The 12,413-nt window shown below is 40.6% G+C and overlaps 1 protein-coding gene across 2 annotated transcripts in view; it reads right to left on the reverse strand.

Moving 5' to 3' along the window:
* WDR36_1 (WD repeat-containing protein 36) overlaps window positions 1–12,413 on the reverse strand; it is a 36,997-nt gene that overhangs the window by 6,514 nt on the left and 18,070 nt on the right. For both annotated transcript variants that reach the window (XM_035730496.2, XM_051217051.1), the window contains 2 exons: window positions 12,196–12,278; window positions 5,449–5,652 (listed from right to left, as the gene is read on the reverse strand). In XM_035730496.2, coding sequence (XP_035588000.2) covers window positions 5,449–5,652; window positions 12,196–12,278 — 287 coding nt within the window. The remainder of the gene's footprint in view (window positions 1–5,448; window positions 5,653–12,195; window positions 12,279–12,413) is intronic.

Below are 12,413 nucleotides of genomic sequence, written 5' to 3' on the forward strand. Positions count from 1 at the left end.
GACGGGGATTTTAAAACAGTTTAATGATTATTAACAATAGAGACTTTTTGGAGAATCTAGAATTTTTATGGTTTTTTTTATCACGAATTGATCTTAGTTAGACCAACATTGGAAGCCTGGACGCATTCGAAAGTCGCTTTTCCCATTATCAGACCCCTTGGAAGTGCACATCTATGACAGCGTGACCAAGAATCGAACTCAGGACCTTCATTTTCAGATATAAATGCTTAACCTCCGGTATTCAACAGTTATTATAATATCTAACTAGTCAATTCACGTGACTATATCCTATTACCTACAACAGAAAACTGTTTCACAGCTGACGTGGTTTAATCCCACTGGTCCCAACCACATCAACTGTCAAGATAGAAGATCAAAGGTTCAACCTTCTGTTGCGGGGTCGTGGATGCGCACTTCTGAGGAGTACCATACTAAAACGTAGCGGCAGTTCAGGGGTTTCAAGTTCACAATGGTAGTCTAACCAAGATTAGTTTGTGATAAGAAAAACATATATGAACAGCTTAATGATTATAAATTAGCGAGTTTTACCATTTGAGTATTCATCATTGAAAACAAAATAATAGCAAAATAATTACTACAATGGGAACGCGTTGAGAATCAAATAATCAATTACAACCTAAATGCACTGAAAGTTAGTGAACAGAGTTCACTGGATATTTCAATTGGTATTAGGGATGCTGAATCCGCGAAGTACATTCGTGACCCGGTATCTGACTTCAATTGCATCGTACGAATGCTATTGAGATATGTATATTTCATGCACCCATTATTGATTTGAACATACAATCAAGAAGACGAAACAAACAGAGAAGAGCGAAGCACAATGGAGAAGGCAAGTGAACCAACTCAAACAAGCGTGAACCGATATTTACAGTCACACAAAAATAAGCTACAGACATGTGATGAGTAAGATAAGAGATGCATACACATACTCTTACATAAAAACAGTCAAGGTTGACAAGCAAATAATTAACAAGGTCAAAATATAGCTTGAAGAGAATAGATAGATTGGTATGCCAAGAAGCTAGAATGAGTTATGAGGGCTCGACATAGTGCAAGCCACTGCAATAGATCATTTTTAGAAAGAAATCAATATTAAAATTCGCATATATATTTAAAGTGAATACTGTTGATTGGATATCAGTACATTTTGATTTGTACTGATTCTCTGTACGAAGTTGGTTCACGGGGTTTTAGTCTGTTTCAATGTAATTCATCGATCTTTTGTATTAACGTGATCATCAGTTGACAAATTCTTTGACATATACTTATTAAGAACAATTTATGTATTAATGAATTATTGTTGCACGTTAATCCGGTTTTATTGATTTCCACCAATAAATCTTAGCAAGATTTGTCTTTTTAAGCAGGTGAAGTTAGAATAGATTCTGCATTCTGCACCCAAATGCCCTGGTATGTCCGAGAGTGGGGTGGGTTCGCCCTCCCTCTCGAAATACTCTCACACGGCCACGCGTACACAGCCTCTACCATCGAAGTCCTATTCGCTGCCTTCTCGTGACGGGGCTGTTGTTTACGAAAATGAGAGAACGAAAAGCGAATGTCCGACGCTTTAACCGGATTCCAAACGAAATCAATGGTGCACATGGGCTCCAGTATCCTGAGGGAACAAATGGAGTATGAACCAATTGTTGGTCACCGGCTACCATTGGACTGCATCTCCTCACGATGCTCCACTGCCTTGTGGGTTACACCTTTAGATCAAAGGCTCGGGGTTTGGCCCCCTAAGAAAACTACCCGCTTCGGTGATGAACTGTCGATAATTATGGAAAATACTTTTCTTGCCTCGATTAACAATCATATGATTCACATTATTATTATTATTTACTACATCATTATTCACCCTATTTTATTCGTACTCTGTCTATACTTATTTTTTCGACTTATACAGCAGCTCGTCTATGGTGGAAATTCGACTCTATCTAAACGTTCTCGAGTCACTGTCCATTTGAAAATTGTATGTTACCACCAAATACGAATACTGAAGCAGTTTCTCTGAAACCACGTGCACCATTCAAACTGGCTGCCTTCAACGTTCGCACACTTATGCAGGTTGGACAACAGATGGGGTTGGCTATGTCTTTGCAAAGTCTTAATATCAACGTTTGTTGTCTATCCGACACCCGTGTTCAAGACTCTGGTGAAGTACTACAAATTTGCTCTCCATCTGTCGCTTCAAAAAGCCTGTTTTAGGTGCGTTTACCTAGGTACCTTGTGACATCTTCGTCTGGTCTTGCTGGCGTTGGTGTCGCACTAAGCGCTAGAGCTGAGGCAGTACTAATCAATCGGATCTCTATTAACAGTCGGTTATGTGCTGTTAGATTAGAAGTTTCCATCAAGGTGAGAAGAAATCGGCGTGAGAAACCATGTCTTTTCGTCATCTCTGCAGCCCGGATGCAATCAGGGATGAATTCTACCATCAGTTATCTGTTCTTCTCCAGAAAGTGCGTTCGACAGATATTGTGGTACTAGCCGGAGACATGAATGCTCAAGTCGGGTGTCTAGGCACAGAAGAGAGTCGTTTGGGTAGCCGATGGGGACTTGTTGGTCGCAGGACAGATAAAGGGGACCGTCTACTGCAACTGTGCACTGACCACAACCTGTTTCTGGCTAGCACTAACTTTCGGCACAGTCATCGCCGATGTGCCACCTGGCGTCCTCCCTCTGCAGAATCTCAAGCCTGGACTCAGATTGATCACATCGCGATCAGCTACCGCTGGCGTGATTGTGTACACGACTGTCGCTCCTTTTGGAGTACCTATCTGGACTCTGACCATGCCTTGGTCTGCGCCAATCTTATCTTACTTTTCAGCGGCCAACGAAGTGACCGCCAACGACGGATTGATGTGAGCAAGCTGGTTGCAACTTCTGTTGCAAGTAAGTATCGAACCGAGCTAGCTTCTAGGCTATCATTTGAGCATTCGGATGATATTGTCTTACTGTGCGATAATACCCAAGCTATGCAATCCGCACCCAATCAGTTGGCAATCAATGTCCATAGGTATGGAATGTGCTTTGCACCTTGGAAGTGCAAAGTACTTCTACGAAACTGACAGGATCCTAATCTTGTACTCACCCTGGATGGTGGGCAGATAGAAATAGTTGAGAAGTTCGTGTATCTAGGTAGCTGCATAAGTGCTGGTGGTGGCGTGAGTGATGAGATCAATGCACGCATAGTGAAAGCCAGAGCGGCTTATGCCAATCTGGGCCATCTTTGGCGCCTTCGTGATGTTAGTCTGGCTGTAAATGGTCGGATCTACAACACGTCGATGAGAGCAGTTTTGCTCTATGCTTGTGAGACCTGGCCTCTCCGAGTTGAGGATGTTAGACAACTCTCTGTGTTCGATCATCACTGTCTCCGAAGGATTGCTGACATCCAGTGGCAACACCATGTTAGTAATGCAGAGGTTCGGCATCGTGTGTTCTGGCGCAGATAATCCGATTGGTGTCACCATCTTGAAACGCCGACTTCTGTGGCTTGGACATGTTCTACGACTGTCGTCCCAAAGAATTCCACGTCGAGCATTATTTGCCGACGCTGGGACTGGTTGGAAAAAGCGGAGAGGTGGTCAGTGTATGACATGGTGTCGTAGTATGAAAGAAAGCTGCAAAGGGCTGTCTTGTGTTGGTCCTTCACGACTCCCTGGCTGGGGTCCGAGAGATGGTGCGACACAGTGGCTAGAGACGTTATCAGATATGGCTCAGAATAGAAGCCAGTGGCGATCCTGCTGTAATCTTCTTTTACTTTCTTCATAAAACAATGGTTGTTTCTTCCTTAACTGAAAGATTTCTTCCGATTGTACCTTTCGGTTTCCCCATTATTATTATTACACTACCTTACATCAATCTCTTCGTTTTTGTTCTTTTTTTTACGCTCCTTGCCTTTTTTCTTTTTCCTTCTCTTTAAATTCTCATTGTTTTGTGTGGCGCATATATATTTGGCGCACTCTTGTACCAATACTTATGTGTTCTAATAAAATAAAATAATAATAAATACATAGCATTCAAATTATTGCTATAATTATCACTGTTATTACGCGTCGTAACAGGATTAGTCAGTTCAACCCAAAGTAAAACCTGACACATCTGTAGATTGACTCAATTTGACACACCTCATGCGGAGAGAGAAATCGAATTATCCGGGCAAATCTCATAGAAATACGGATAGATTAGCACTAATTGTAATGAAAAATTAGACATCGAAAATACGATTCGAAAAGAAAATATGGACTAGTCAAGTGGAAAAAATTCATATGGCATTTAGAAACTTAGAATCTAAACAAAGTCAAAGAATGAATATACCTACACTATTGCAAACGATTCTGAACCATACCACCCAGTCTCCAAGCGTTGGTTACGACAATCACAAGGACTCCAACCAGGTAGTCTACACCTACCCACATGGCTTAGTCTAATAGTGTCTTCATGGATCGATACCATATATTGGCTTCATTGCGTCTAGCTTCCAACCTATTGCATCTGTCATCGTCGCGCCTCCAGGTAGTCAGTGGATAGGCATACGTGACACGTCCCAACCATCCCGGTCGATAATGATTCACTATTTCATCAACCAACTTGCCATGCTTACCTAGTACTGTCTGTTTAACTTCAGTATTGCTAATTCGATGGTCCCGAAATGCACGAACAATGGTTCTAAGACAACTGTGACCGAATAGTAGTAACCTATAAATATCCTCCGTCTCTGAACGTCACGTTTAACAGTTATAACATAGGACAGAGAACTGCTGCTCAGTAAAGCCGTTCTTTAGTTGGTAGACGAATGCATTACTTACTGAACAAGTGACGCAAGTTAGCAAGTCAGCCGAACTTTCTGGATTTGTGCCAAAATCTTGCAGTAACAAAATTACATAGAAAAAAGAGGCACAGTACTATTGATGGATAGTCTTGGTATACTCTGAAATCGAAATACATGCATATTAAAAACCATTTGTGTCATTAGCAAGTTATTTATTGGTCAACATATTCGGAAATCTTTGATCAAAATGAAACCTTTATAGAGATCGAGAGTCAAGATGACGTCAGTTGTGTATGTCTCTTTAAATATCTTTCCTAATAGTTCCGCAGAGTTTATATGGTTAGGTATTTGAGCGAATTCTACGACTCAATGAGACATTTTCGAACACAAAATTAAGGCGTTTTACAAAGGAATGCTCAACAAAATTTTAAACATTACCTAGATTAATAACTTAAAAGATTATTGTTAGAGGAAAATATCGGCACTTTTTATAATGAGTTCCCCTACATGCTTATTTAACAATAGTATTTTACTTAATTCGCAGAACTGTTTTAGAGACATCATACTTTTTGTAACTACAATTAAGCAGAACTAAGAGTATGTAGATGATTAATCTGTATATATGTTTATTTCTGGATTGAAAAACAACTTACCTAGTTGGTAATGATACTGGAGATTGATTTTCAGATGGAACAAAATCAATAGGTAAAGGCTGGAGGTGTAAATGTTTGTAAGTTGCACGGTTATCCCAAAGATAGATACCAAGGCAGTTTGAATGAGTTGTACATAGAAATTCATTTGCCCTGGATAAAGCGATTGAAGTGATAGGAATTTCTACACGAAAGCAGTCTATCAGTCTGAGAAATAGTAAAGTAATTACAGTAAGCAGTTAGATATAAAACCAAGATAAAGCTAGAATAAACAACTGAGATTTTTGAGATGTTGGGGGATATTTGTAGCTTAGGATGAGGGTTTTGCAGGCGCTTTGTTTACTGAGTTAGTTGGTTTAATTGTGAAAATTCCAGTGTCTTATCGAAACATCATCAACAAACACTTCAATAAGTCATGAGTGATTAGCATTTCTCCGTAATTGATTAGTTGCTTGTTCTGTTAACCTACAATTCAGTTACTTGTTGTTCCACTTCTATGATTAGTATGTCATTCATATAAGCTGCAACACCTGGAACATCTTGTAGTACAGTGTACATTACCTGCTGAAATATAGATGGGGCCGTCTTGAATACGAAAGGTAGTCAATTATATCGAAGTAGGCCCTTGTATATGTTTATGGTGAGCAGATCTTGGCACTATTCAGCAGAAGGAATTTGTAAATATGCTTCCAATAAATCCAACTTTGCAAAGAGCTTACCTCCTGCCAGCGGGACATAGATTGGATTAAAGCATGTTCAATGCATGATTGCGTTGGTGCACACTGATTGGCTAATTCTTACCCAATCAGAGCTAGCCGGTACGTGGAGAACAGTCTAGAATCTTCCCATGAAAAAAAACAATAAATATACTGACGTTTTTCCTATTGAGCTTCTTACTTCCATCTAACCTTCTTATTCCCGTCCAACCGGGTTCTGATTTGAGGACTTGTCGAATGAATTGGTGTATAAGAATACTAGGCAATAGGAATAGCTGGATTGTAATAAGAGAAAATTATAGCACCTCCATTCAGCTGAGCGAAAAGATCTTCAGGTATGGGTGTAGAATTATGGTCTACATCGTTATTAGTACTATTATAATAGTAGGCCTAATCCTAAAATTGAAGATATGTCATGATATAGCTGCCTAATCAACAAAACCTGACTTATTTCTAAAGATAATATCTCGCTATAATTTACTGATATCTTTCTTTTTGTTGTTAAATATACCTGGAGATGCCGGTGACCCACTGTTGCTAGTTACGAAAGCTCTTATTTCGTCTAGAATCATTTAGTTATGTATAAGCACACTGAAAGTGGATCCTGCGTTCAGTAATTACCTACTTTTGATTCCATCGTCCTAACTTTGTGCACAACGTTGCTTATATTAGTTTGTGGTATGTAACATACCCGACCGTAGCTGCTACCTTGACGCGGTGGTCGGGCTTGCCTATTGTGATGACCCAACCGAGCTATATTGGTTGGAACATATTTTTCTGTAGGTTCTACCATGCCAAGCAGGTCGATTGGAGAACGGTAAGACTAAAAGTAGCAACCCAAAGTCTGAGGGCGAAGTCGTACTGCTGACTGTAGAGGGGTGTGACAGCAGTAAAGTGTTTCCCTCAGACAACCAGCATCTGCAGCGATGCTGCCTTCCTTAGCTAGGACCGTAGAATCTCGCGCCATCCATGTGTGCTACGTCTCCGAAACGCCCATACAGGATCCAAGTAGCGTCAGTCATTTGACCTCACCATGTCAAAATAAAGAATTAACTCGATTCACACTTCGTGTATCTGGAAGCCTTGATGCTGCTTCTCGTGGCCTCGCCGACGTAGGTATAGCATTGATTCCTAAGGCGGAACTAGCTCTCCTAGACTGCATCCCAGTAGAAAGTCGTTTGTGCGCTGTCCGACTAAACGGAACAGTAAGGACTCGTCGTCTCTGCTTATTCTCACACTGACTGCAGCTCAGATGAGTTTTACAGAAAGCTTTCCGACCTTCACCGAAAAGCTAGGCGCTCTGATATGGTAATAATGGCTGGTGACTTTAATGCTTAAGTAGGTAAACTAAGCGAAAAGGAAGGACACCTGGGTGGATCTTATGGTGTCGTGGCTCAGAGAACAGATAATGGCGACTGTCTGTTGCAGCTATGCTCAGATAACTGTCTGTTTCTAGCAAATACTAACTTTACGCATGAGGAAAAACATCTTTTAACATGGCGACCCCCGAATTCGTCTCAACGTTGGACCCAAATAGATCACATCGCTATCAGCCACCGATGGAGGAGCTCGATAGAAGACTGTCGCTCATTCTGGAGCATATGCTTAGATCCAGATCATGCTCTAGTGCGAACGCGTATTTGTCTGCGTCTTACTGGTAGTAGGAAAGACGCTGCAAGGAAACCGCTTATGGCGTTACTTAATGATAGTCAACCTAAGAGTATATTTCATGAACAACTAGAAAAACAGTTAGACAGCCATGAATGTGATGCCCACTCTGTGACAGCATGGAATGATATCGAAAAAGCCGTGGAAACGGCAGTGATAGCTGCTAGTACGGTTAACCACAAGGTTAGGGAGAAACACTGGATCTCAGCAGCATCTACCGCACTGACAGATGCTCGAAAACTCATTTCATCTTGCTCTGAACATAACGAAGAGCGGAGTCAGCTTAAGCACAAGCTGATAAGAAGCCTACGCAATCATCGTGAAAAGTGGTGACTAGCGAAAGCAAGAGAAATTCAATAAGTAATAATGGACAAGTGTTAAGACTTGTTAAGAAAACCGGTATTAGGAACCTGACTGTTAGCGAAACAATCTCAGAGAAAAATGGACATGTTACACATTCTCAATCCAAGAACCATCGAGTAAGTAACGCATTTGTTAGGAAACGGGTACTAGGTAGGGATAGCAAATCAATTGATGAAATAGTGAAACTTCATCAGTTGAAATGGCTGTGACATGTGTTACGTATGCCCAACCACCGACTGCCCCGACGTGCAATGTTCAATAGTATAGGAGTAGGTTGGAAGAAAGCTAGGGGCGGCCAGACCAAAACATGGCACAAGTCCATGAAGTCACTGACAAGTGGACTGAGTCATGTTGGTAGGTGTAGACTACCTGGTTGGGGAGCGCGAGATGATAGCAACCGATGGTTAGAGACCCTGAATGCCAAGGCTCAAAATCGTTTGCAATGGAGCAAGTGCATCAACTCTTTGTGTTTTCCCAAATTCTAATCTTCTGAATTCTTCATGTCCCTTTCTTTTTTCTCTTTCCAAATTTACTTCACTAGATTATACTCCTTGAATAATATCTTCAAACCCTAATTTTTCTGATTACAGCTTATAATTTTACTACATCTAGCACTACGGAATTTGAGTCGACAAGTGCATCTCTGTTCTAATGTGGTGTGGCAACTCGAACTGATATACGTACGTATGAAGTTCTACGTTGTTACTGACTGACTTCTAGAGTTACTGCCGGTCCCAAGCTCGGGTAAAGTAGGAGGTTTCGGCGTGGGGTCGGCAACTCCATCTCGTAGAAAACAACTTTGCTAAAAAGACGTTAACCAGATTAAACAAATCAAACCATTTAAACTCTGCCCTGGGAGTTGAAGGAAGAATTATAACGTCTCTCAATGAAAGCCGAGATTATTCGAAACTCACGAGGCCGATACCCACTCTAACAACCAGAGCAGCAATTTTTAAAGGTACACGGAACGTCCGGACAATGTGAGAGACCGGGAAGACCAGTCAAATAGCAACAGAAATGAGGAGATACAACTTGGCGGTGCTCGGAATATGTGAAACCTTTCGGACTGAAGCTGGACATCAAAGGTTAGATACGGCAGAGATGCTGCTGTACTCTGGTCACGAAGAGAAAAATGCTATGCACACTCAAGGAGTTGCTGTGATGCTGTTCAAAGATGCAGGAAATGCACTTATTGGGTGGGAATCTCATGGATCCACAATCACAAAAGCATCATTCGAAACAAAGAAGGAGGATATCACAATGAATGTTATGCACCCAACAATGATAGCAATGACGACAATAAAGATCAATTCTATGAGGCTGCAATCAATCATAGAGAAGTGCCCAAGAAAGGGCCTCACCATTATGATGAGAGGTCGAAACACCAAAGTCGGGATAGACAACACTGGATATGAAAATGTCATGGGACGACATGGACTGGGAGAGAGAAACGAGAATGGGGGAAGATTTGCAAATCTATGTGCATTCAACAAATTGGTTATAGGCGGCACAATATTCCCACACAAACGTATACACAAAGCTACATGGATCTCACCGGACCACACCGCGGAGAACCAGATAGATAATATTTGTATCCATAAAAAATTCCCAAGGACAGTGGAAGATATGAGAACCAGGAGAGGAGCTGACATAGCTTCGGATCACCACCTGGTGGCGGCCAACATGAAACTGAGGTTAAAGAAATACTGGACAACTGGGGGAACAGCATTACATAGGTTAAATACAACGAACTCAACGAATTCAAGATAAATCTCAACAACAGGTTCCAAGCCTTACAAGATCTACTGAAGGAAGAAACTACTATGGAGGACAACTGGAAAGGTATCAAAAAAGCAATAACTTCAACGTGTCAGGACGTTCTTGGTCACAAAGAATGGTCATGAAGAATGGATTTCTATGGAAACCCTGAACAATGTTCAAGAAAGGAAGAATAAGAAGACAGCAATTAACAACTGCCGAACACGGGCAGAGAAAGTCAAGGAACAAGCTGAGTACACAGAAGCAAACAAGCAAGTGAAGAGCATCAAAACCGACAAGCAGAAATATATGGAAGAACTAACAACGACGGCAGAAAAAGCTGCAAGTGAAATAAATATGATACACCGAAGAAACTAACAGGGGCTTCCATGATTCTGATTTGAGACTGTTCGAACCGCTTCTCCTGACGCTATAATTAGGCTTCTAGTTGTTTAAAAGAAATGTTTACTGCAGTTTTCTTTGATAAATCTTCAGACCGAACGATTGAATTAGTTGGCGAAGCTCTTCTAACAACCCCAGGCTAACTCTACACGGCAACTTGAACACGAGAGCAGAGGCGCGAAATATAGAAAAAACGCTTTACTCCAATGTTTGTTCATGCACAGAAAACTGAGGGTATTCATAGCATTTCAGGTGGCTTTGAGATTTTGGGAGGTTCCGGAACCTTACTAAACATAACGGCAGGATAGTTAATAATCCCATCAAAAGTGTGACACGTGACTACTCACGTTCTAGATATTTCTGAGAAAATTTCTGTTGGGATATTCAGAAAAATATCCCAAAAATTATTCTGTTAAGTCTAACGCTATCCTTGGACTTGAAATGGTGTTATTTTCTTACTGGTCAATATTTACTTCATGTGTCGTTTTCCTACTGGTCAGTATTGTACAATGTTATTTTCTATTTTATGGTACGATGTGGTCTGCTTGATTGGTATATAAACAGAGTACGTTTGAAATATAATGATTCATATATCCGAGGCTGAGACTTGCGTTCTGGACTCAACTGGCTGGGCTAGACAGGGAAGCGGGACCAATCAGAACCCTAGGCCGTTCTTACGTGTTTGCGCGTCTTTGGTCCGTTCGATAATATGGGCTTTCTTCTAGGCGTTTTCTGGGTTTCTTTATTCATTAGTCAACAAATAAAGTTTGAGTTGTACAAGAAAATAAAGTTTTAGTCGTTGATGTGAGAAACTGGTTGCTGATAACGCTGAGTAATATATCTATAGATGGAACTTTAGTAATGTTAAAATCACGAACATACAAATTTACAAAGCTGATACATGTCATTATTCTAGTCAATTTTTTTATCTGTTGTATCCTAGTGAAGATTACATTACGAGTAACTTCTGAGACCTATTAATGAACTAATATCATCTATATGTTCCTATGGTATAACTATTCAGTAATTAAATTATGTATATTTATATTCCTCTTATTATAAGCTTTATTTTGACCTATAATTAATTATTATACGATTTACTGCTCTTAAATCATACTCAGTTTATTAATTACTGTCTCCCACGTTCACAGACACTTTTTGGCTTTATTGTGTATGAATGTTATTCCTTATTTTATAGTGCGTTGCGGTCTGTTTGGTTGGTATATAAACCGAGTATGTCTGAAATAAATGATTTGCATAGCGGAAGCTGTTGTTGGCATTCCGGACTCAGGCGAGCAGTGGACCAATAGGACGCTAGGCTGATCAGACCGAACGCACGTCATTGGTTTAGTACAGTACAGGGGTGAATAAATTACGTGATAACTAGCGAGCCATAAAGACACAACAGTATGCACTAACAGTAAGACATATTATGGTGAACTCTGAATTAATTTAATAGTCTACACAACCCCATACTGATAATTATAATATGCTAACTAAGCCTCGGAGTACTAATAAGGAGATATGACCAGTGGAGATAACCCGTGTCAGGTAGAAATAGTTATCTACCTCAGTACAATGGAAGAAGGTCGCTAAATTTCGTGGATTGTTTAAAGTTAGACGTTAACGCCGTTGGATGCCGGCTCAGTGGTCTAGAGGTTAGGTGTTCGCGCGCGAGACAGGATGTCCTGGGTTCGAGTCTGGCAAGTGGGGCCATGGATACGCGTGATGAGTCTGATAATAGGACGAAACGGCCATTAAGTGTTTCCAGGTTTTCAATGGTGGTCTTACATCAATCGATTCATCATCTCAATCAAAAATAAGATATATGAATTTTACTTACTTACTATCCACTATATCCCACGTTTTTACCAAGGGATCTCCGTGATGTGCGGAAACTAACCATCGGCCGTCAAATGAAATGTCCTACAGTTAAATAGGAGGGACACTATTAAGCGACAGTGAGAATGAAGCGTAAGACAAAAAAGTTACATGTGTTCGAGTAAAATATGGAACTGACTAGTGTCTTATTACCAGAAAAAGTGAAATCACTTGATAATG

This window comes from Schistosoma haematobium, chromosome 6 (assembly GCF_000699445.3).
Source record: "Schistosoma haematobium chromosome 6, whole genome shotgun sequence".
NCBI classification, from domain to species: Eukaryota; Metazoa; Platyhelminthes; class Trematoda; order Strigeidida; family Schistosomatidae; genus Schistosoma; species Schistosoma haematobium.